The sequence below is a fragment of the Adiantum capillus-veneris genome, chromosome 25, assembly GCF_014529385.1.
Source record: "Adiantum capillus-veneris isolate H3 chromosome 25, ASM1452938v2, whole genome shotgun sequence".
In the NCBI taxonomy this organism is placed as follows: Eukaryota; Viridiplantae; Streptophyta; class Polypodiopsida; order Polypodiales; family Pteridaceae; genus Adiantum; species Adiantum capillus-veneris.
This window is the reverse complement of record NC_140955.1, coordinates 26421009-26444368: the sequence shown is the minus strand read 5'-3', so window position 1 is coordinate 26444368 and position 23360 is coordinate 26421009. Positions and strand designations below refer to the sequence as shown.

Genomic DNA, 23360 nt, shown 5'->3' with positions numbered 1-23360 from the left:
CAGTTAAATTTTGGATGTACCAAACGTAAGTAATTGTGTTGTTTCATTGTTTGTTTGCTGCAACGTTTGTATTAAAAGAAGCAACATCTTTACTTACTTTCCTATTATCACGCTTCTACAGGAACTTCAATTACATAACTACACCCCCAACGATATGCGATATTTTTCTGTAATGGCCATCCAACATATTATAATCTTGGTAAACAGACGTACAAGAGAGGAAGGGACAAGAGCCGAGGAGTTCGAACAGGCTCGCATTAACGAAATGACGCAATGCTACAATCAGACTCAAGAAGAGGTTCGAAATATACAAGAAGCAATAAATCAATATTATGCGGATGCCGCAGAAGTAGAGGAATGGGCTACACGTCAACGGTAAGAGCAAGAACACAGGGAAGCTTCACAGGTGCAAGATGCATGGGAAGCCATGGAAGAGACCATGATTTCGAACGACGTGAACGGATGTCCGAGACCAGTGTCCCCAGAGGCATAAGTAGCAGCAATCGGGGAAGAGGGCAAGGGAGCGGTGGCAGCAACAAGCGGGGGAGAGGGCAGGGGACCACTGGAAGCAACCGGGGGAGAGAGAGAACATGGGAGCAATAGCAGGAAAAGGGAGCAATAACTTGTATACATCTTGACAGAAACAACACAATTTGTAAAGTTCTAAGGCAATGAAAAGTGTACATTTTTTAAACATTGTTTGTGTGGCACAAAATGTCTCTGTATTAGTCATTTTGAAGAGTACATCATGGTTTGCATGGCATCAAAGCTCATTGCATGCACAAGGTGTGTGGCCTAGCTTCCGGTGGAAGCAATTAAGTGAAGCGTATTTGAAAGTGACTCCTTGCACAATGTTGTTTTCTCCTTGCGTCATGGAATCTAAAAAGAAGAAAAAGTTAGATTCTATTTATTAATGTATTAAAGACAATCAAAATTCATCGGCCATTTAGTAAGCACCTTTCTGTTATTGAGACTGAATGCATACAATTCCGCCAAAAGTGGAAGTTCTTCACATGTAAGATCTAGCCTGAGCTGTGCAAGAGTTGTGCTTGACATTGTCTCCATCACAGTAAGTAGGCTGTCTTGAAAGTAGATTTCCATTGATAAAGTTTTGTTCTCGAGACTAGACTCTATATCTTGGTCGAGCAGAATAAGCTGCCCACTAAGAAGATAATATCTAAAATAGTAAAACGACACTATGAAATTTTGAGACCTTATAATGAACTTGCAAATTATGGACCTCTTTTGCAAACTACAGATTTTGCCCTGTGATTGTTTCCTATCCCAATTATCATCTAAAAAGACCAAACATCTCTCAGACTTGCAAATGAACAGTGTTGCGGTAGTTCTTATTTGCTCATTGAAGAAGAAATCTACAAACACTTCAAGAGACATAAATAGTGCAAGCCGAACTGTTTTTGTGGCAATTGAATACTTGAGGGACTTTTGTATATCCTGAAACAACTTATTCCTAAAGCTTTCACTAGTTTACGAAGCTGGCAAAGACCAATCCTTGTTGTCAAAGGATGGAAGTGACAAAGGAGCTACACGACCCCAACCAAAGGAAGTTCTCGGTTCCAAATATGACATATCATAAAAGAATATTTCATTATCTGCAAGTTCCTTGTGTTGTCTTCCTCGGTACATTTCCTCACCGATAAATGCATGGAAAGCATAAAAAATCCCAACTATGCTCTCAACTAGTTGCCAATCTGTCGTATTCGATGGATAAATATCTGAAACATACCAAAGATGATATCCACCACTCAACCTTCGAATATAATTATGCACTAAGTGAGATGCTCAAAATAACTTACAGTTGGGTCGATGCCGTGGAAAACTTGGCCCAGGAGATGTTTGCAACTTTAAGTCTGCATGTTGGAAAGCATGTTGTATGAGGACCTCTTTCACCCGTTTGCTTTGTGCACACTTTAAACTCTTTAACTTATCCCTTGAAAGCCTCCATGAAATCATTGTGTTGCCTCCTCTTCCTCCTTCTAATTTGCAGTAGAACCCAACTTCCGATAGTTATTCGAGATGGTATCTATGCTTGATCATCTGTAGTATAACTGTTAAAAATGCTAACACAGTCAATGGTAGTGCTAGGCCTTTGAGAAGTAGTCATGGTGTGCACTAAAATACAAAGAAAGTTTAGCGCAAATATGAAAAAGGGAAGAAGTTTTGAGAGGAAGTAGAGCTACTCAAAGTCATATTTGGGCGGGAACATAGATACTAGATAGAGTCTTCAATGAAAGTTCTGAAATTTGTCGGTACAGAGTTAGTACGACTTATGGCATTTATGCCTTGAAAGCCTGAAATTGTGCAATTTGATGAACAAAAATAATATTTTCTCCCTTTTTTCTAAAAGAGCTTGGTTCCAAAATGTCGATTCTCAACGTAACGTTTACCTCTTCCTCATTGGTCAAGCGCCACTCTCTCTCTCTCTCTAGAACTGAAAGGCCCAAAAGTGAGTCCAACTTTCTCATAATGCCCATAGAGTGCACGTGATATAAATGGTTTTATGTATACCAACCCCCCATGGCGATCACAAGACTCCCATGGATGCAAGCATTCAAATATTTACAAGCAGCAAGGTTTTAAGAGAGGTTTGAGGGGTGCATGTCATTGATGTGCATGTCATTGCTAAGTGGAGGGTAATTGCCTACACTTCATGTACCTTAAAGTTAAATTTGAACCTTCCCTCTTGATGCATCATAACTATTTTTGTTTGTGTAATGAGTGCAACCGTAGGGCCTCATTGCCCCTCTCACACTTTGAGGTAGGATATTGCATGGTTTGGAAACACCATGGGTTACCCTAGCTGTAAGGTAGCCTTGCTCTGTTGACAATACCTTGAGCGAATTTCCTCCATTTTTTCATGTTCTATCATCATTGACTAGTGATAGCGAGGTACTTGTGTAGAGGAGGGTGTGCTTCTTTATGAAAAAGGTTACTAATCTATAGGAAAGATAATGGGGTTGACAAGCATGATTTTGGAGCCATTAGTCGTAAACTACTTTGAAAGAAAGTGACATTCTCGGGATATTATCAACTTCCTCTAGCTCTGCCACTCTTTTATGGGGGGGACTCTTTTTTGGGGGGAACTCTCCTACATGTTTCTACAAATATATTTCAATCTCAATCTCTCTCTCTCTCTCTCTCTCCGAAGGCGGATTGTGACAAACTGGCTGGTATTTGGACCACTAGTATCTATAATATTCTTTGTTGCATCAAAAGATAAGGACTGACAATGTATATGAGTGTTTTCTTTCCATAAGAATGTGGTCACGCGTGCATCGGTTATGAATATTATGGTATTGTTGTAATTGTGCCCAAATTGGCATAGTTGCAAAAGATTATCATCATTGCATAAATGACAAATAATTGGTGCATGTGTGATCATGCATGAGACACATTCAGTTTAGAAAGTATATGATAACTATGCATCGTGTGTGACCACGCATGAGGCACAATTGTTTCAAAAAATAATTGTCAATAAGTATGCATCGTGTGACCATGCATTATAGAGCCAAACTATTGCAAGGACGAGAACATGGAAGAGGTCTATGCGTCAATGCCCAATTGAAGGAGTAGCTAGGGGCTCCAGCTTTGAATAGCCTTGTGTATAAGCTTTTATCCCTATTGGAACATTTGTCATGTGGTCTGAGTGGAGCTATCTTAAGGTGGTTGAAACTTGAGTGGATAGTTTACAAGTTGAGAATTTGTGTCTAGACTCTAAACGTGGATTGTTGTGCTCTTTCTTCTGTGGACGTTAAAACTTGAGCCACCACAAAGAAGGGCCCGCGTTTAGAAGTTTGGACACAAGCAACGTCAAGGACGGGTTGAAATCGAAACGCAAAGAAGACCGGACCAGGTAACATAAAAAGACCAGCTCGCGTATGTAGGTGAGCTGGGGCCTAGCCGAGTAGAAAGGGTCCAAGAGCCCTGCGTGTTGAGAGGGAGAGCAGCGGCAGCTGCGCCTTTCTTTCGATGAAGTCTTCCCCCTACCTTTTCGGAAATGGACGTGCAGTGCAGCAGCAGCTACATGCACTTTTCGGAAATGGACGTGCGGTGCAGCAGCAGCTACATGCACTTTCAACGCAGGTCCGACTTGAGATAAATCGCAGGCCCAGTGCATGCCTGCATACGTGAATGCCAATGGGAATGGGCGGTCATGGCAACCTAGTCGAAGCGTACCAGATGCCACCCCACCACCAACCTCGCGACTTTCTGCGCTCTCTCATTGTACCTCAAAAGCTCCTCTCTGCACCTCTATACTCGCTCCGCTCCGCAATATATCGCCATTAGCAGCTCCATCCACGTTCCTTTCTGCTGCGCGTCTCGGCTGCTCCTCACTGCCGTGTTCCTTACACCTGCACGAGATCGATCACAGAGAGAGAGAGAGAGAGAGAGAGAGAGATTGGCTTTGATTGTGTGAGAGAAGGCCCTGATTATAATTTGATCGCGGCAATGGCTGAGGGATCAGATGGCCTGCTCTACAAACCTACATGGGCCATTGCCTCTACCTGCGCCATCTTCATCCTTGGCTCTCTCATGGTGGAGCGCACCATCTACTTCGTTGGCCATGTACTTACCATGAACCCTTAACAGTACCCTCCCTCTGATCTCATCATGGCTGCTGCTGTTATTATGAACCCATAGGACGTTGCTGCATGCCTGACAGCATTGAATGAGTTAATGCATACGTGATGAGAATCATGATTATAGCAATTCAGGAGGCAATGCAAGGTTCTGGTTGCGCAATATATATGTACATCGTGAAATGCATCTAGCACCTCACCACCCTCAACATTCAGAAACGATAAATAACATGCAACAGCTCTTAGTCACACTAGCAATACACAGAGACTTCTCGGGCAAGCCTCGCGTAGCTGTCAGAATGCTAAACTACGTCTCCACGTGCTGTCTCAACTCATACTACATGTGCCTCTTATAGGTGGAAGCCAAATAAGCCAACTCAATCAGATAAAGCTTTAAAGTAATCGCCCTAGGCAAAATTTGGGCATAACTCAGTAATTAATTATGCTAGCAGACGAAGAGAACTATATTTAATTATATTCTTTCCCTGGAAGGAATGGGGGTTTCACTCATACACACATAGGGGCTGACCTTCATCTACAAAAGTGTGGCTTGCTGCTCACTCCCTCTACTCTGGCCTAGTGAGGCCGGTGACGACGCCCCATTTGTGCAGCTGAGCTACCCACACAGAAATATTAATTTCTTGCATTTATGAAGCTACCTGAGGTTCCGCATCCTCACAGAAATAATACCTTCTTGCATCAAGCTTTAATGCATAATCATTGATTCAATACTGCAGTTTCTATGTTTTTCCAGAGCATTCTTTTTGAAGAGCCTCGACACTGATTGTCATTTATGACCTTTTGTCCAGCTCTTGATAAAGTTCAAACAATCAGCACTTCAAGAAGCATTTGAGAAAGTAAAAGAAGGTACTATGTACTCTTGCTGGAAGGATTTGTATATGTTGTATCGATGACCGCGTACAACACAGCACTCACATTTTCCATGCCTGAACTCTTATAACAACAGAGCTGATGATGGTGGGGTTTATATCGATTGCCTTGACAATTGGCCAGCAAAGCTTCTCAAAGATTTGTGTGCCAACCAAGTGGTCGACAACCATGCCTCTTTGCAACAAGGAAACGAACGGCACCAGCTTCGAAGAAAGGATGACACTCGCCATTGAAGGGCGTAGATTAGCGACGGCAGCTGTTAATGAATCAGAAGTTTGCAGTGCAGTGAGTGTCTTCATTTAGACCCTCTCATTAGTGGCATAAATTGCGTTATCAATTTTTCTCTTTCAAAGATAGGTGTCATTGATTGAATTCATGGAATTGTATTCATGTGCTAATTACACCTTCATTTTCTATTGGTTCTTGTACAGGATCATACACTCTTCATGCCTGCCGAGAGCTTTCACCAGCTGCACATTCTAATATTCATGCTTGCAATAGTGCATGTCATGTACACTCTGGTGATCGTTACACTTGGAATGTGGAGTGTAAGTGGTCCACAAGAGTAATCTTGTCGACGCCAACTGATGAATGTCTTGCCTTGTTGATTGATTTTCGGTTCTATTCCAGGTTAGCCATTGGAAGGCTTGGGAAGAGCGAGCCAACACAAAAGAGGCACTAAGTGCTCACGGTGAGTTATGATCCGGAAAAGGAAATGCTTTTAATCTTTGTTTACCGAGTTGAATAGAAAAGGGTGAATTATGATCATGGAAAACTCATGATAAGGCATTCTAATGACACCCCTTAAAAACACACATAACATAGTAGTTTGTTTTGACATGAAGTGAACACCCTGAGGTTGATAAAGTGACCATTCAATTGAAAGCAAAGTTACATTTAAACTACTAGTTTGAATTCTCCTTGTTAAGACTAGTCATAGAGCTTTTTTATTCTAAAATTGTGTTTGCATAGTGATTACTATTTCCACAAATAAGTCTATAAACATCTTGTGGATTTCTTGAAAAGGTGGAGTCAGACTTACTAGGGAGACCACGTTTATGCGGGCGCACATTGTACATGAATGGAGAGCAAATACAGTGCTATCATATGTGGTATGCATCTTCCATTTTGCTTCCTTTTCCTTCAAAATTTGTGCCCTTTGTCTTGGCTAAACAAAACTTTTGTTCTAAGTGATGATGAGAGATTGAATCTTTGCTGACTGGTTTGAAGGAAAAAGAAGGCCAGAGGCTAGACAATGTAGACATGGTGCATCCAACTCTATAGGAAGCTCTCCTCTAATTGAAAGAGTGAACCATGTGACACACCTGCTCAAAAGAGCATGCCTAGAAGCCTTGGTGCACGTACTTTTGCACACAAGCATTGACTGTGCATACACGCACTCAAAACATATGCCCATGCACATGTATGGCGGATTTGTGTGGTGTGGTGTGCATGATACACTTGAGGAAGGCATAGACAACATTTTGTAATCATTTTGAGAAAAACGAAGGAAATACGTAGCAACCCAACTCGCCTCTTGAAAAAATGCTTTGTTATAAGCTCATGGCCAGTCATCCACAAGCCACTCCTCTTATTAGTAAGGTGCAGAAGGGAAGACTTTTTCCTGTCACGCCTCCCTTGTGAAGTCCTGTAGGCATTGAAGAATCACCTTAAGCTTTGTGATATTTTGATGACAAGTGCGCAGAAAAACTTTACAAAACTAATCCGCCCATTGCTAAATTTTAAGCTAACCAAGAACCAACATTTTCTGAGATGTTTGTATTAATTGATCTCTTTTTAACCCCTTGCAGGTTGCCTTCTTTCAGCAGTTTCACAATATAATCAGTGAAACAGACTATCATACACTTCGTAAAGGATTTATCAAGGTCTCTCTCTCTCTCTCTCTCACTCTCACTCTCACTCACAAGCAGGGTTCGGGAGAAATGTGTCCCAACTTAATATCGTGCCGTTTTCAATTTCAAAAATGTCGGTTGAAGGCAAGAATAAAAGGAGAAATTCTGCCCTAAAATAGAGAAAATTAGTGTAAAAACCCAAAAAATAAACCTAATTTTCTAAAATTTCCTCTTGGAAAATTCAAGAAAGGGAATTTTGTATGTTTGGAAAATGATTTTTCCCGAACACTGCTCTCAAGTGTATCCCAATTCCCTCTTGAAGCACACGACTCACACACATGCCCCACACACACCCCGGTCCAAGGAAGACACGTGCAGAATAAAAGAAAATGTACAGTTAAAAAAACAAACCCACAAAACCAAATCCAAAAACAAAGCAAACAAGGACAGAAAAGAGGCAACAATCATGCGGCGCAAAACACAATGAGCAAAGATGAAAGCTACATGTGAAGCACCACTGAAAGCCAAAACCGAAGACAACCAAGAGCCCTAATCGGGTCGAGGGCCAGACGCCCCTTTCTGCTTAGGTCCCAGCAGATACACATCTTGGAGGTGAGTGTGAACTGTGCACTAAAGGTGTTGACGACCTGCAACAAGATGCCCACCTGCAGAAACCTTAGCGTGCGGCACCTCATCTCTTCTCTCTTTTTTTTTCCTTTCTTTTTGGCAAAGGAGGCTGATTGCCATCACTTGAAAAATCCCTCACGATGCCCAAATGGAGCCGATTCTGAGGGCAAGTACATCACTTGTTACAAAGCAAGCCCGAATGCAACAACTAGATTGTAGAAACTGTGAGCCAGGGTAAAAACCTCTCCTAAAGAGAGTAAAGATGCCTTGGCAAACTAAATGGAGAGAGGATGACAGCAGCCTCTGAAAGATGAGCACTTCCACCAAAAGCATACTCTACTACTGTATATAAAAACCTGAAACACCAAAAAGAAACAAGCAATGACCAAGGACAAGCCAAGGACAAGGAACGTCTGCAAGAGTTTTAACGAAGGCATTGCCCGCCAACTGATATGATATGGCAACAAAAGGCAAAGGATAAACAGAAGAGAGAGAGCAGTTGATGAACAAGATGAGGTAGAAGAGGCAACTCACATCACCAAGAGACTGCAGGAGGATGCCAAAAGATAAGCAACAAAACACTGCACTGGAGCCGACAAGGAGCTATCAGCCAAAATAGTCCACTTAATGAAGTTGGCTCCTTAAGACCAGAGCTGGGGAGGGAACTCCAAGAAGACAAAGAAGGAGGCTCTGATGGTAAAAACCTTTGGAACCCTGAAGTAGAAACCTGGTAGAGCGAGTAGTGTAGACCAAAGTATAGCGGCAAGCCAACGACGACAAACTAAAAAAGAAAACAAAAAGATATGTTCCTCAGGAGATAAGTCCAGGCCAACCTGACAACCCAAGTAACGAACTGCAGTCCTTGGGGGAAGCCATCTAAAACCCTCACCTGGTGACCAATCAGGCGAAGGAGCACTGCCAACCTAGAAAGCTATTGTCTTCCTCCAGTTGATCAGTGCGCCTGATGCACAACAGAAAACCTCAAGAGCCTGCTCACACCTGTGTAGATTGGCCTCCTAGCCCTCCAAATACAAGGCTGAGTCGTCGGCAAACTCAAGAGTCTAGAAGCTCATCTGCCCCAACCTGCTGAGAAGTCAAAAATCTGCTCATCGCCTCAGCATAGAACAGAAAGAGGAAGGGGGCAAAAGGGCAACCTTGTCTGACCGAACGCGTAGCAAAAAGCGCTCCCCTCTTCCCCCTGCCAAGAGCATCTGATTGTGCGCACGCCTGTAGAGAGCTGACACACCTCTGATCCAAGCATCTGTGAAACCCATCCTGCATAGAGTGCCCTCCAGGAAGTCCCAGTCAACTCTGTCGTAGGACTTCTCAAGACCGAGGAGTATCACCAACTCCTCTCCTCGGAGGCGCGCGTCTACCTCCCAAAAAAGTGAAGATGTCGTCAAGGATACTACGCTCCTTGACAAAATCTGTCTGGGTCCCATGTATAATGCTCTCTGGTAGTGGCTAGATCCTCAAGCTCAAAGCCTTTGCTAGAATTTTATAGAATGAGCTGAGGATGGTAATGCGTCGCCACTGTCAAATCTCATCCAAGGGGCCTCCCTCCTTGGAAATCAGGTAGATCCACCTTTCACTCATGCTGTCATGCATCTCGCTAGTGTGCAAAGCGTGCTGGAATGCGCTGCAAAGATCTGAACTAAGCAAGTCCCAGTACTCCAAGAAGAAGCTAGAAGTCAAATCATCTTCCCCTAGACAACTACCTCAGGGGAGTGCTATGAGGGCCTCATGGAGCTCCTCTAGCTGGAGGGGAAGCTCAAGTATCCGTCGCATCTCCTAAGTAACAACTCAAGGCATCTGTGCCCAAACATGCTCTATGCATGCATCCTAATGCTCTGACTGAGACTCAGCTGACAACTGATCATGGTAGAAGTCAGTAGCAACTGCACGCATATCCTCAGGCTCTGAAGCTATTGATCCGTCAGGTCTCCTCAACTGACTAACACTGGTGTGCGCATGGCGTGGCCCCACTGTCTCAAAAAACTCCCCAGTAACTCTGTCACCCACCTTGGTCCATTGAGATGCCTGCCGATGGAAGGCAAACTCATGACGCCGCTCCTCAATGCTAGCCAACTCCTGTCTAGCCTGTTGCATTTGCTCCTCCAACCATGGACTGTCTGGATGTTGCTCCTACATCCTCTTCAAGGAAACAATACCCCGTCAAAGACGCTTCTCCTCCTCCTCGCTGCAGCCAAACTAGCTACAGACTCTTGAAAGAAGAAGCGACGTACTGCGTGTCCAGGCTCTCTGTCCAAAGTGCCTCCACTCGCTCTCTAAGCTCTGGATCGAGCAAGATCCTCTCGGGGTTGCGTAGCATCGCACCCTTCTCCTCTGTCTGTATGTCACAGTGAGAATCACTGGAGCGTGGTCGGAAAAGGTAGTCCCTACCACGATGCAAACACATCCCCTCCAAGTCACAAATGTGCCACTGGCGTAGAAGTGATCTATCCGAGATAGATTCACTCTTACCCTGCGGTCAGAGCGAGAGAAAGACAAGCTGTCCCCCAGGGGGGCCTCACAAAGCTCGAGTGCCGCCAAACATCAAAAACCCTCATAGTCATACATAGCCGCTCCCAAGCTCCAAACTTAGTCCCATGCATAGTAGCATGGCCACCTCCAATCCTATCAGCTCCAACATGTTGAAGTCTACCCCAACACACCACTGCTCTGCATGCGGCAAAGATTCAACAACAGACCAAAACGCTACTCATGCAGTTGCCACATTGGGTGCATATATGTTCAGGAAGCCCATGAAGCAACCTTGAACCTGCATAGTAATCCACTAAGCTCTGCCTGGCACAATAATACCTCTGCCCACAATGGCCTACTGCCATGAATCCGCAATAGTCATACATACTCCTCCTTGGATACCTCCAGCTCCAAATGCAGCTGACAAAAATGTCTTATAGCGACCACACAAAATCTGACCACATCGTCTCACAAAGATGATGCTCTTGTAGCATAAGAATATCAATCTCACCACCCACAAGGCATCGCTGAAGCTCCTGACGTAATCGACCCCTCTGACGCTGAAACTGGGGTCCTCCTAATCCCTGCACATTCCATGAGATGATCCTCATGGAGTTAGTGAGAAAACACAGATGCTGCAGCAATAGCCAACCTCGCTATCTTTGAGGCCGGTTTGGATGGGGAGTAATCCATATCCGAGCGACCTCTAGACAAGCGCGTCTGAAGAGACTGTCCCACCCAGGCCCAAGCTGAGCGTGCAATCCGTAGGGCTACATCCTCTGTCTAAGAATCCTCATGTACAAATACATCTCAAGGGGGACTCTAGAGTGTCAGCAAACAAGTGCACCACAATGTGCCTGCAACCTGCTGCATTTGGCAACGACACATTGAACTTAGGTAGAGGCCAAAGTGTCTGTACCAAATCTGTCACCCCCATATCCCCTGTGTGGTGTGAGAACTCAATAGCCAGGACTTGGAGCCATTCAAGAATTGTGTGCAGGGTCCACTCTGTATGATCCATGCCGCACAGTGGAAAGGAGAAGCCTACCGCAGGATCCATAGCCTTAGTGCCTCTCGCTGCTAGAAAGAGGACGTGGACTCGAAAGCAGGCATCCTCCACGTCGGGAGAAGAGTCACCAAGGAAGCGTATGAAGATGTAGCCGAAGAAGTCCCATGGTCTGCGAATCTCAAAGCTGGTCAGACCCCGAAGGACTGCTGCAAAAGGAGAGGTCTGAACCAGAAGTGGTGTCCTCAGGTGGGGTTGTCCCTCCCGAGCCATGCGACTCGTAGCGAAAGCACTACCAAGAGATAGTCTCGCTGTGGATGTGTGTCCAATCCCTTGCGCTGAGGAGGAGTGTGGGATGGGTCAAGTGATGAGGCTGGAGCCCCACTGGGGAGAGAGGAGAAGCGGGAGGTGGGGGTGACAGTGGAGCAGGGGGAGGCAGAACGGAGGAGTCTGCCGTGGAGGTGGCGAAGCTGAGGTGGAGGGGGCCTCCTCAGGGGGCTCCTGCTAGAGGGGGTCGAAGCGGTTCCCTGTCGAAACCCAATGCTGCTGAGCTGCGGAAGCTCGGCCACCAAGGGGGGGACAGTGTGGTGAGCCCATCTCTGTCGATGATGGTCGGGCACCTGCTGCCAACCGTCAGCTATCCGATCACTGGTCTCTGTCGAGGCACTAGCTTGTGTGTCTTGGGTACCTGTCTGCTGGGCGTGCTCAGCCTTAAGAGGCTGCGCATGCGCTGTGGGTCGAGATCTCCTGCGAGGACAGGCCTTTGCTAACTGGCCCATTTGCCTGCAAATGAAGCACTGGTTCGGGAGTCCCGAATACTCCGTCCTCTAGCGTAACCAACCCCCACTCACCCTAGGTAGAAGGATGACCTTTGGGAGAGTATGGGTGTCACAAACAAGAACGCGTACTGAAGGCACACTAGCAGCCTTGGCTGCAACTGAAGCTGTCGTGCGTAGAGTCTCCAAGATTGTCCCGATCTCGGAACCAATCCTAGAAAGAAGCGGTAGGTACTCCCTCCACAGGCCAGGGAAGCAGACCGAAATAGGCAAGTTTGCCTCCTCACAAGAACATCCGATGTTGGATCGAAGCCATGGCGCCACAATCGGAAATGAGCTCTTACCGCTCGAATGGCCAATAGGCTCATCGAGATGACCTTGACAGCCATCTCGGGAGTCTCAAACTCTATCTGATAGTATCCTCGCCCGAGAAGCTGGTTGTCAGTGATCTTCTTCACCTCTGCTAAAAGGCGTGCCTGAAGGAGGTCACGCACCTCCCCTCTGCTGGGTCTCGTGCCGAGAATCTTGCAGATGATAGAGGTGGCTTGAAGGCGAGCCACCTCTGCCTCTAAGCTCACTTGCTCTGTCAGTGATAGAGCAAGTCAGATGGTGAGTTCCGCGGGGAAGGAGAACGAGACGAAGGCGAGACTAGATAATAGAGGCGAAGCGAAAGGCGAGGGAGGGAGGAGGTGGGCTTGCGGGGGGCGGGGAGGGGGTGGAATGTGTGTGTAGGAGGAGCGAGGGCGAGCGAGAGTGGCTGTAGGGGGCAGCGGCGGCAATGGTGGGCAGATGCAGCACGGTGGGGGGGGCAGGGGCAGCGCGTTGGGAAGCACGCGGCGCAGGAAGGGAGGGCAACAAAGACGGGGGGGCGGGGGGCGGGGGGCGATGGTGTGAAGGTTCAGCTGTAGCAAGCAGCAAGCACGTCCATCATTGGAAAGCAATTCTTGATCAGGGCTACACTGATTCTTTTTGTTGCGAGCTTTTAGGAGCAGATACCTTCGAACTTCGGTGCTTTTCGGGGATGATGCGTTGGGGCTCTACTTTTGGGCATCCCTTGTAAGTTTAGAGTGCCGCGAAGGCCACTTCTTAGGGAGCATCTAGACGCAGAGCCTCGGAGAGAGTTGGACCCTTGGGAGTTGTACTTTATGAAGCATAATAATAAAGAAATACCAGAAAAGGCGCCAGCCTTTGGGGCTAGTGCGTCTTGGCTCGGAACTCCGTCATGCTGTGTCGACTTCTCTCTCTCTCTCTCTCTCTCTCTCTCTCTCTCTCTCTCTCTCTCTTTCTCTCTGTGTGTGTGTGTGTGTGTGTGTGTGTGTGTCATAGTTATTCGAGTTGTTTTGAATCACTAAAAGTGTTGCCGAGTGTGTAGATTGTAGTTATCTCTGTGCTTCCGTCCGGTGCGTGACCGGAAGGGATACACAACGATGCGAGGATCTTCACACCGTAATCGAGGTCTACATCGGAGGTTACGGAGCATCACTGAGTGCCATCGCAAACACCCCCCCGCCCCCCGAGAGCTGACCATGGAGGACATTGAGGCCATACTGCAAAGACCCATGAGAGAGTTCATGGGATAATCACCATTTTCTACCTTTTTGATTGTGCGCCTCATTAGCCCTCATGTGATTGTACCCCTCCCCATATGTTTTGAGCCGATGTATTATGTGATGAGGATGTAAGTTAGCTTACATACCTACCCACTCTAGGTACCCTCCTTTATTGTATCTTACTAGAGTCACACATGGATGTAACCTTTCGGTCTCATAGGTCATTTTGGCCTTTTGAAGACGTTAATATAACATTTCATTTCCTCTCTCTCTCTCTCTCTCAACAGGTCTTGAGTTCATTTCTCCTCGTCGGATAGATCTTTAAAGCCTCTTGTGATAGTTTCCTACGATGTTAAAATTCTCTTCTCTCTCTCTCTCTCTCTCTCTCTCTCTCTCTCTCTCTCTCTCAACCTGCTGCACCCCCTGCGTGTAACCCTCGCGTAGCTTGCTGCACCCCCCCCTCGCGCAACCTGCACCCCCTCACGCTGCGCATCCTCTCCCCCCCGCCTGCTGCCGTGACAGCGCACCAAGCAGCCCCCCCCCCCCCCCCCCCTCCCCCCCCCCCCCCCCCCCCCCGCCCGCAGGTGCATACACTCGGCAAGCCTGCAGAAATCTAGGAGGAAATTTCACAGTTTCGGAATTTTTGAATTTTCAAAATCCTGTATTTTTCATACCTGCAGGTACAGAAATACTTTTTCAGGAATTATCAGAATTTTGACGAGCAAGGAATTACAGAACAACATGAAATTAGTAGAAAAGGAAAATGTATGATTGATATGAGGAAAACATACGTATGCATTATGCGGGACATGGATGTATGCGTAGTGTGGATATAGCGGATTGGCCTCTCTTGCAGAAGTGCAGACTGTGGGTTTGTTTTTGGTTTTGTATTTGATGGAGGCTAGGAGCGCTTCGCCAGTGGAGACCATGATCGTTTTGCCAGCATGTAAGCCCCATACGAAGGCAACCTTTGTGCTTACAAACAAGCGGATAACACAAATGGAAAGGGAGATGAAAGAATGGAAAGCAGAGACGGAGGGATGATGGAAAGAGAAGGCCAACCTTCTTCAAATGTTTCTCAACAGAGGCGCGCAATGGAAGAAGGAGAAAGAGGACTTGCACGCAGAGCTACAAGCACTTAAGGCGGATTCACAAGCACTTAGAGAAGAGGTCACAGCCCTCAAGCGAGAGCTTGCGGATAGAGTAAGCAGTGGACTCGAAGAAGGGGAATTCTAGCCCTCGGTGATAGAGGAAATCAAGGTCATCAAGGAGCAGGTACGGATGATCAAAGAGGAGGAGAAACAGAAGGTGGTAAAGACGTCTTCGTGGATGGATGTGATCACGAAGACGCAGAAGAAGGCGGATGAGGCCGAGAAATGGATAGAAGTCGCTAAGAAAGGGAAAGGGAAAGAAACTACATCCGTCCCCACTCCTACGATCATCAACATGACTCTAGAAGAAGAGCAACGAAGGAAAACTAGAGCCTTGCATATAAGAGTAACCGGTCTAAAAGACCGAGATGATGTGGAAGGGGAAGTCAAAGAACTTCTCCGCATGATGGGTAGTGAGGCTACTCATACAAAGGCATGGAGGGTAGGGAAGAAGACACAAGGCAATGGGGAGACTTCAAAAGGGAGAGCTTTAATCATCCGTTTCCCATCCATGGAGGCAAAGAAGGACTTCTTGAAGAAGCGCCCTACACTAAAGAAAACGGGCATATTCCTTGGAGATGACCTCACTCTCACACAGCTTGAGCATATGAGAGAGGTAATGCCAGAGATTCAAGCGGCAAGGGAGAGGGGAAAGACGGCCTTCTACAGAGATGGCCAGGTGGTGATTGTAGAGCGGCGCTCCACATGACGGTGCGAGACCTATGGGACCACACTCAAAGTTGCACCTGAAATTGTAATGGATCTATGCGCCTTGATGTGGGTGCTTTTGAGGATAGTTTTACGGGAAGAGACATTGTCTTCTACTCTGAGACACATCAGGCCCCTAAGCAATCTATGCCTCAAATTAGTGGATATAGATGTGAGACAGCCTGTAGACAGGAGACACGATCGGAGCACAGACGGCGGGGCTCAGGAGGAGTGGCAATGTTATTCATGGAGGAGTTGCAGCCATTGATACATATAGCCCGCACGGATGAGCAAGCTAGGTACATGTGGGTGAGACTGACAGCAGAGACAAGCAGATATCTTTACATTGCTATTTGCTACTTTCCCCCGAGTACGTCAGTTTATGCACCACCCAGAGGACAGTCCCCCTTTTCTATTTTGGATGATGACATATGGGAGTTCTCTAGAGATGGTGACATCATCATTCTAGGGGATTTCAATGCTAGGACTGCCCATCATCAGACAGTATTTTATGATACTTCAGAGGAGATGCTGAGAGAGTTGGATGTTGTAGAGACGGGCCTATCCAGACTATCACAGGATGGAGAACACACTGAGTATGGACGACACTTGATAGACATGGGGACTGCACATGGATTGGCCATCTTGAATGGCCTACAGAGATTTCCCGTTGCGGGGGGTTTTACATGCTTTCCAAACAGACATGGAGCCAGCACAGTCGATTATGTCATGGCACAGCCGAGCCTCATCTCTAGTATCCAGGATCTCATGGTTGGACCCAGACCTGTTGGTGTGGCAGTGGACCATGCTCTTGTGTCGTTGACCATCTCTTTTCAATTTAGTGTAGCACATAGGCTACGGGAAACAGCCCCTACTCACTACACCTTCACGCGGGAGACGGACTCTGTATACATAGATGGGATCTACAGACGCCTGTGCACAGAGGAGCTAGGGCGAGCTCTGGAGGAGCTTACTACTATATTGACACAGACACTACATGATGCAGCAGCAGAGGCATACCCACATACCCAGCTTGAGCAGAGACGCCGTACGGGGAGCATGTCCTAGAACAGTTGGTATGATGAGGAATGCCGGGACACTAGAGCTAGACTTCAAAGGGAGGTGCTTTTGAGGGGCATCACTCACAGACAGTCACAGATTGACTTCTGACGCCTAGTGCGGTGGAAGAAGAGGGCATTTTTGGCTCGCCTAGAGCAGGATCTATACCATCTATTCTTGAGTCAGGACTCACGTGAGGTATGGCGGCTCTTTCATGAGCACTCTCCCCCCCCCCTGCCATCACTTCAACAGAGGCCTGGGGCCAGTATGCATCATCTCTGTACACAGTTCCTGAGCAACCCCCCCCTTCCCGACCCTCCTGATCCATGCCCACACACATGTGCTTTTTTCATCGTTGAGATGGTGAGGAAGGCCATTGACAGGATGAGGACTGGGAGAGCATATGATCATGATGGCTTAGTGGCTGAGCATTTCACGCATGCCAGAGATTTACTAGCAGAGCTTCTAGCAGTTATGTTTAACCGTGCCATGTGTGAGGGCTTGCTTGATACTTCCAGCCTATCTGCTATTGTACCTATCTTCAAGTCGGGAGACCCTATGGAGCCTGGGAATTATCGCACTATCATGATTCGACACACGTAGGCCCGATTGTACACATCTATTCTTGAGCAGCAGCTGAGTAGCTGGGCAGAGAGGGAGGGGATACGCGCAGCCGGGCAGACAGGTTTTAGGAGGGGTTTTTCTACTCTTGACCATATCTTGACACTCAGAGCCATCATTGAGGAGGGCAGATCGCATGGGAGACGGATCTATTGTAGCTTTGTAAATTTCCGCAAAGCATTTGACACGGTGCCCAGAGCTAGATTGATGCGCAGATTACAGCAAATGGGAGTACCCACAGAGTTCATTTGGAGGGTCATGGCATTATATAGGTCAATAGTGGGGCATGTACGCACCCCAGAGGGTCTATCCACACCGGTTTACTCCACTATTGGCGTGAAGCAGGGCTACCCGCTCTCTCCTACTCTATTTGGTATGTATGCGGATGAGGTTTCTGACTACATTGAGAGAGATGGTAATAGAGGTGCACAGCTAGCAGGGACATGGATTCCACTATTGTTATATGCTGATGATATTGTGTTGATCTCCGACTCTCCGAAGGGGATGCAACGTCACTTGGATGCTTTGCATAGGTTTGCCCAGGAAAGAGGTTTGTCTATCAACCTTGGTAAAACCAAGGTCATGCATGGTATTTAATACCACCCCACAGTGGATCAGGAGGTCAGCGCCCGCATTCACATACGGCCAGGAGACGGTGGAGTATACAGATGCTTACACTTACCTTGGAGTGGTTTTTAGTGGGCCAGCATTTTCATTGAGGAGGGCAGCAGAGACTAGATTGACCAAAGCCCATGCAGCATTGGGTAGATTGGAAAGGATGTGTTCACAGGTTCAGTTTCAGGAGCCTCGGACGAAGCTCTGGCTCTTTGACACTTTGGTGGCTTCTGCATTGCTTTATGGAGCTGAGATTTGGGGACCTTCACTGGATCATCACGGGAGAACAGGCCGCAGTAATGGATGGGGGGACATGGAGAAGCCTCTAGTCTCTATGATCTCGCGGCTCATTAGAGTCAAGGCTTCAGTACCACATGCTATTGTATGAGCAGAGCTAGCTGCCCTCCCACTAGTGGTTGAGGCGCTCACTAGATCTGTCTCCTTCATACACCGCATGTGGGAACTTCCCAGAGACAGATATGCCCGCCTTGCACTTGAGTCCTCTCGACAGTTAGCCATATAGGGAGATACAGCATGCTGGTATGGGGAGATGACATCATGGTTTCAAGCGCATGGGTCTAGCATAGATAGATTGCCTCCCTTCCAGTACTCACTGGATGCGCCCTCTCTGACTCTTACACAATCCGAGATCACCAGGCTCATCCGCCAAACTTGACTCAGCTAGACACCAAGAGGACATGGATACAGCCAGCACAGGAGTTGGGCACGAAGATGGCTTTCTACAGAGAGCATCTCCTCGAGCTTACAGAGGATGGTTTTGTGACGAGGCCCAGATACATGGACACCCACTTGTCTTGTGGGATACGATGTGCTATTGGCCAGATACCCACATCTTCACACCAGCTGCGGATCGAGACTGGGAGATACAGCGCAGTACCAGCAGAGGCCAGGACATGCCCCCTGTGTGACATCGAGCCTGAGATAGAGTTGCACTACACATGCCACTGCCCCGTCTACTACGAGATACGAGACTGCTTCCATTGCTTGTTCAGAGAGGGCTTTGGACCATTCTCTAGAGTCATGCGGTACGAAGATCAGAGATGCCTAGGTTTGTTTTTGCTTGGGCTGCACAGACACAGAGAGATCCTGATGAGAGGAGAGGCTAGCCAGTCTCAGAGACAGATCACAGACTTCTTTAGAGCTGCCACTGACACCCGGAGGAGTTACTACCACAGCAGAGCTCGTTGCCTCACACCAGAGGCACACTGATCGACCGAGCGGGGGAGATCTAGACGCCCACGACTGCGGAGGACTACACAGCATCGTCGGAGGCTGCATCAGAGGATTCGGATCACTTTGGCTCGACATGCACGACGCCCGGTCATACTACTGACCATGGAGGAGATTGATGAGATCCGCCAACGACCGATGCTGGATCTCTTGTGATCTAGCTATCCCAGCTAGCTGCTTAGCTGCTTAGTTCACACCTAGCAGTTTAGGATTCCTCAGTATTTTATTATATCATTCTGTCATTTTGTCATCTTGTTACTCGGACTTTGTATCAGATCCACCACATTGTAACTTTCTGGTCTCATAGGTCACTTTGCCGTTTTGAAGACGTTAATATAACATTTCATTTCATCTCTCTCTCTCTCTCTCTCTCTCTCTCTCTCTCTCTCTCTCTCTCTCTCTCTCTCTCTCTCTCTCTCTCTCTCTCCACGAGAGAGAGAGAGAGAGAGAGAGAGAGAGAAGAAGAGAATTTTTAACGTCATGGGAAACTATCCCAAGAGACCTCAAAGATCTATCCGACAAGAGTGAACTCAAGACTTGTTATTCAAGAGGATAATGGCATAACCAGTCTACCACACTTGGGTGGAGAGAGAGAGAGAGAGAGAGAGAGAGAGAGAGAGAGAGAGAGAGAGAGAGAGAGAGAGAGAGAGAGAGAAGAAGAAGAAGAAGAGAATTTTAACATCGTAGGAAACTAGGGAGATCCAGACGGCCACGATTGAGGAGAGGGGCTACACAGCATCGACGAAGACTACAGCAGAGGATTCGAGCCATACTCTCTCGATATCCAGAGTGCAGATGAGGATGGATTCCAGTAGTAGTATCTAGTTCTTTTGTACCCAGACATGGTTCACCATTTTGTAACAAATTGGTCTCATAGGTTATTTTGGCCTTTTGAAGGCGTTAATATAGCATTTCATTTCATTTCATCTCTCTCTCTCTCTCTCTCTCTCTCTCTCTCTCTCTCTCTCTCTCACACACACACACACACACACACACAGAGCCGAGCCTCATCTCTAGTATCCAGGATCTCACGGTTGGACCCAGACCTGTTGGTGTGGCAGTCTTGTGTCGTTGCCATCTCTTTTCAGTTTAGTGTAGTACACAGGCTACGGGCAACAGCCCCCACTCACTACACCTTCACGCGGGAGACGGACTCTGTATACATAGACGAGATCTACAGACACCTGTGCACAGAGGAGCCAGGGCGACCTCTGGAGGAGCTTACTACTATACTGACACAGACACTACATGATGTAGCAGCAGATGCATACCCACATACCTAGCCTGAGCAGAGACGCCGTTCGGGGAGCATGCCCCAGAACAGTTGGTATCATGAGGAATGCCGAGACACTAGAGCTAGACTTCAGAGGGAGGTGCTTTTGGGGGACATCACTCACAGACAGTCACAGATTGACTTTCGACGCCTAGGGCGGCGAAAGTAGGGGGCATTTTTGGCTAGCCTAGAGCAGGATCTATACCACCTATTCTTGAGTCACCTATTCTTGAGTCAGGACTCATGTGAGGCATGGCGGCTCTTTCATGAGCACTCCCCTCCCCCTGCCATCACTTCTACAGAGGCCTGGGGCCAGTATGCATCATCTCTATACACAGTTCCTGAGCAGCTCCCCCTTCCCGACCCCCCCCGATCCATGCCCAGACACATGTGCTTTTTTCACCGCTAAGATGGTGAGGAAGGCCATTGACAGGATGAGGACTGGGAGAGCATATGATCATGATGGCTTAGTGGCTGAGCATTTCACGCATGCTAGAGATTTACTAGCAGAGCTTCTAGTAGTTATGTTTAACCGTGCCATGTGTGAGGGCTTGCCTGATACTTGGAGCCTATCTACTATTGTACCTATCTTCAAGTCGGGAGACCCTATGGAGGCTGGGAACGATTGCACTATCATGATTGGACACACATTGGCACGGTTGTAGGCATCTATTCTTGAGCAGCTGAGTAGATGGGCAGAGAGGGAGGGGATACGCGCAGCCGGGCAGGCAGGTTTCAGGAGGGGTTTTTCTACTCTTGACCATATCTTGACACTCAGAGCCATCATTGAGGAGGCGTGGGAGACGGATCTATTGTAGCTTTGTGGATTTCCGCAAAGCATTTGACACAGTGCCCAGAGCTAGATTGATGCGCAGATTACAGCAGATGGGAGTACCCACAGAGCTCATTTGGGGGGTCATGGCATTATACAGGTCAGTAGTAGGGCATGTACGCACCCAAGAGGGTCTATCCACACCGGTTTACTCCACTATTGGGGTGAAGCAGGGCTGCCCGCTCTCTCCTACTCTATTTGGTATGTATGTGGATGAGGTTTCTGACTACATTGAGAGAGATGGTGATAGAGGTGCACAGTTGGCAAGGACATGGATTCCACTATTGCTATATGCCGATGATATTGTGGAGATCTCCGACTCTCCGAAGGGGATGCAACGTCACTTGGATGCTCTGCATAGCTTTGCCCAGGAAAGTGGTTTGTCCGTCAACCTTGGTAAAACCAAGGTCATGGTATTTAATACCACCCCACATTGGATCAAGAGGTCAACGCCAGCATTCACATACGCCAGGAGAAGGTGGAGTATACAGATGCTTACACTTACCTTGGAGTGGTTTTTAGTGGGCCAACATTTTCATTGAGGAGGGCAGCAGAGACTAGATTGACTAGAGCCCATGCAACATTGGGTAGATTGGAAAGGATGTGTTCACAAGTTCAGTTTCAGGAGCCTCGGACGAAGCTCTAGCTCTTTGACACTTTGGTGGCTTTTGCATTGCTTTATGGAGCTGAGATTTGGGGACCTTCACTGGATCATCACGGGAGGACAGGCCGCAGTGATGGATGGGGGGACATGGAGAAGCCTCTGGTCTCTATGATCTCGCGGCTCATTAGAGCCAAGGCTTCAGTACCACGTGCTATTGTACGAGCAGAGCTAGCTGCCCCCCCAGTAGTGGTTGAGGCGCTCACCAGATTTGTCTCCTTCATACACCGCATGTGGGAACTTCCCAGAGACAGATATGCACGCCTTGCACTTGAGTCCTCTTAACAGTTAGCCATCCAGGGAGATACAGCATGCTGGTATGGGGAGATGACATCAGGCGCATGGGTTCAGCATAGATAGATTGCCTCCCTCCCAGTACTAACTAGATGCACCCTCTCTGACTCTTACACAGTTCGAGATCACCAGGCTCATTTGCCAGGACTTGACTCAGCTAGACACCAAGAGGACATGGATACAACCAGCACAGGAGCTGGGTACGAAGATGGCTTTCTACAGAGAGCATCTCCTCCAGCTTACAGAGAATGGTTTTGTGACGAGGCCCAGATACATGGACACCCACTTGTCGCATGGGATATGATGTGCTATTGGCCAGATATGCACATCCTCACACCAGCTGTGGATAGAGACTGGGAGATACAGCAGAGTACCAGCAGAGGCCAGGATAGGCCCCGTGTGTGACATCGAGCCTAAGACAGAGTTGCACTACACATGCCACTGCCCCGTCTACTACGAGATACGAGGCCGCTTCCATTGCTTGTTCAGAGAGGGCTTTGGACCATTCTCTAGAGTCATGCGGTATGAGGATCAGAGATGCCTAGGTTTGTTTTTGCTCGAGCTGTGCAGACACAGAGAAAGTGTAACAAACTGCTGACGTGTCAAAGCTCAAAGAATGGAGCCAACTTACAGATGCCGGCCGAGGGGCCTAAACCCTGAGAAGAACAAGTAACAGAAGAAGTGTCACAAAGTGATGACGTGGTTTCCCGAGAGCAGAAACCCTAACCCTAATTTTTGCCGAAAACCCTAACTGCTGAAACCCTAATTTTGGAAACCCTAACCCTAAAACTGCAACAACGTGGCTGATTTCCGAAAATTGCGCTGACATAATGACGTGGCAAGTTGTACGGATTTCCGTGATTTACGCTGGCAGCTTTTGGCATTGCTTTTTGGACCATAAGCTTTTGAGTTTGAAAGCTTTTCATGTAAACTGCTTTTTGGACCAGAAGCTTTTGAGTTTGAAAGCTTTTCATGTAAACTGCTTTATGGCCAAGGGCCTTTAAATATGAGGCTAGGGCTCATTCTCTGTCATGCTTCCTGGAGAAGGTGCAGAGTCTGGAGTACCGGCTTGTACTTTGATAATGCAATATAAAGAAATACCGAAAG

The 23360-nt window shown here is 47.4% G+C and overlaps 1 protein-coding gene and 1 pseudogene across 3 annotated transcripts in view; one reads left to right on the top strand and one right to left on the bottom strand.

Annotated features, from left to right (window-relative positions):
* Nucleotides 1-795: 795 nt before the first annotated feature.
* On the bottom strand, nucleotides 796-2073 carry LOC147424603 (uncharacterized; annotated as a pseudogene). Its single transcript, XR_015186492.1, has 3 exons — nucleotides 1818-2073; nucleotides 958-1736; nucleotides 796-879 (listed from the first exon to the last, which is right to left on the bottom strand). The product of XR_015186492.1 is annotated as an uncharacterized LOC147424603 (transcript).
* A 2258-nt stretch (nucleotides 2074-4331) lies between these two features.
* The window catches only part of LOC147424602 (MLO-like protein 9), a 51489-nt gene continuing 32460 nt past the window's right edge, over nucleotides 4332-23360 (top strand). For both annotated transcript variants that reach the window (XM_086499897.1, XM_086499898.1), the window contains exons 1-7: nucleotides 4332-4587; nucleotides 5411-5468; nucleotides 5569-5777; nucleotides 5924-6040; nucleotides 6123-6183; nucleotides 6519-6604; nucleotides 7304-7378. In XM_086499897.1, coding sequence (XP_086356023.1) covers nucleotides 4471-4587; nucleotides 5411-5468; nucleotides 5569-5777; nucleotides 5924-6040; nucleotides 6123-6183; nucleotides 6519-6604; nucleotides 7304-7378 — 723 coding nt within the window. In that variant the 5' untranslated portion in view covers nucleotides 4332-4470. The remainder of the gene's footprint in view (nucleotides 4588-5410; nucleotides 5469-5568; nucleotides 5778-5923; nucleotides 6041-6122; nucleotides 6184-6518; nucleotides 6605-7303; nucleotides 7379-23360) is intronic.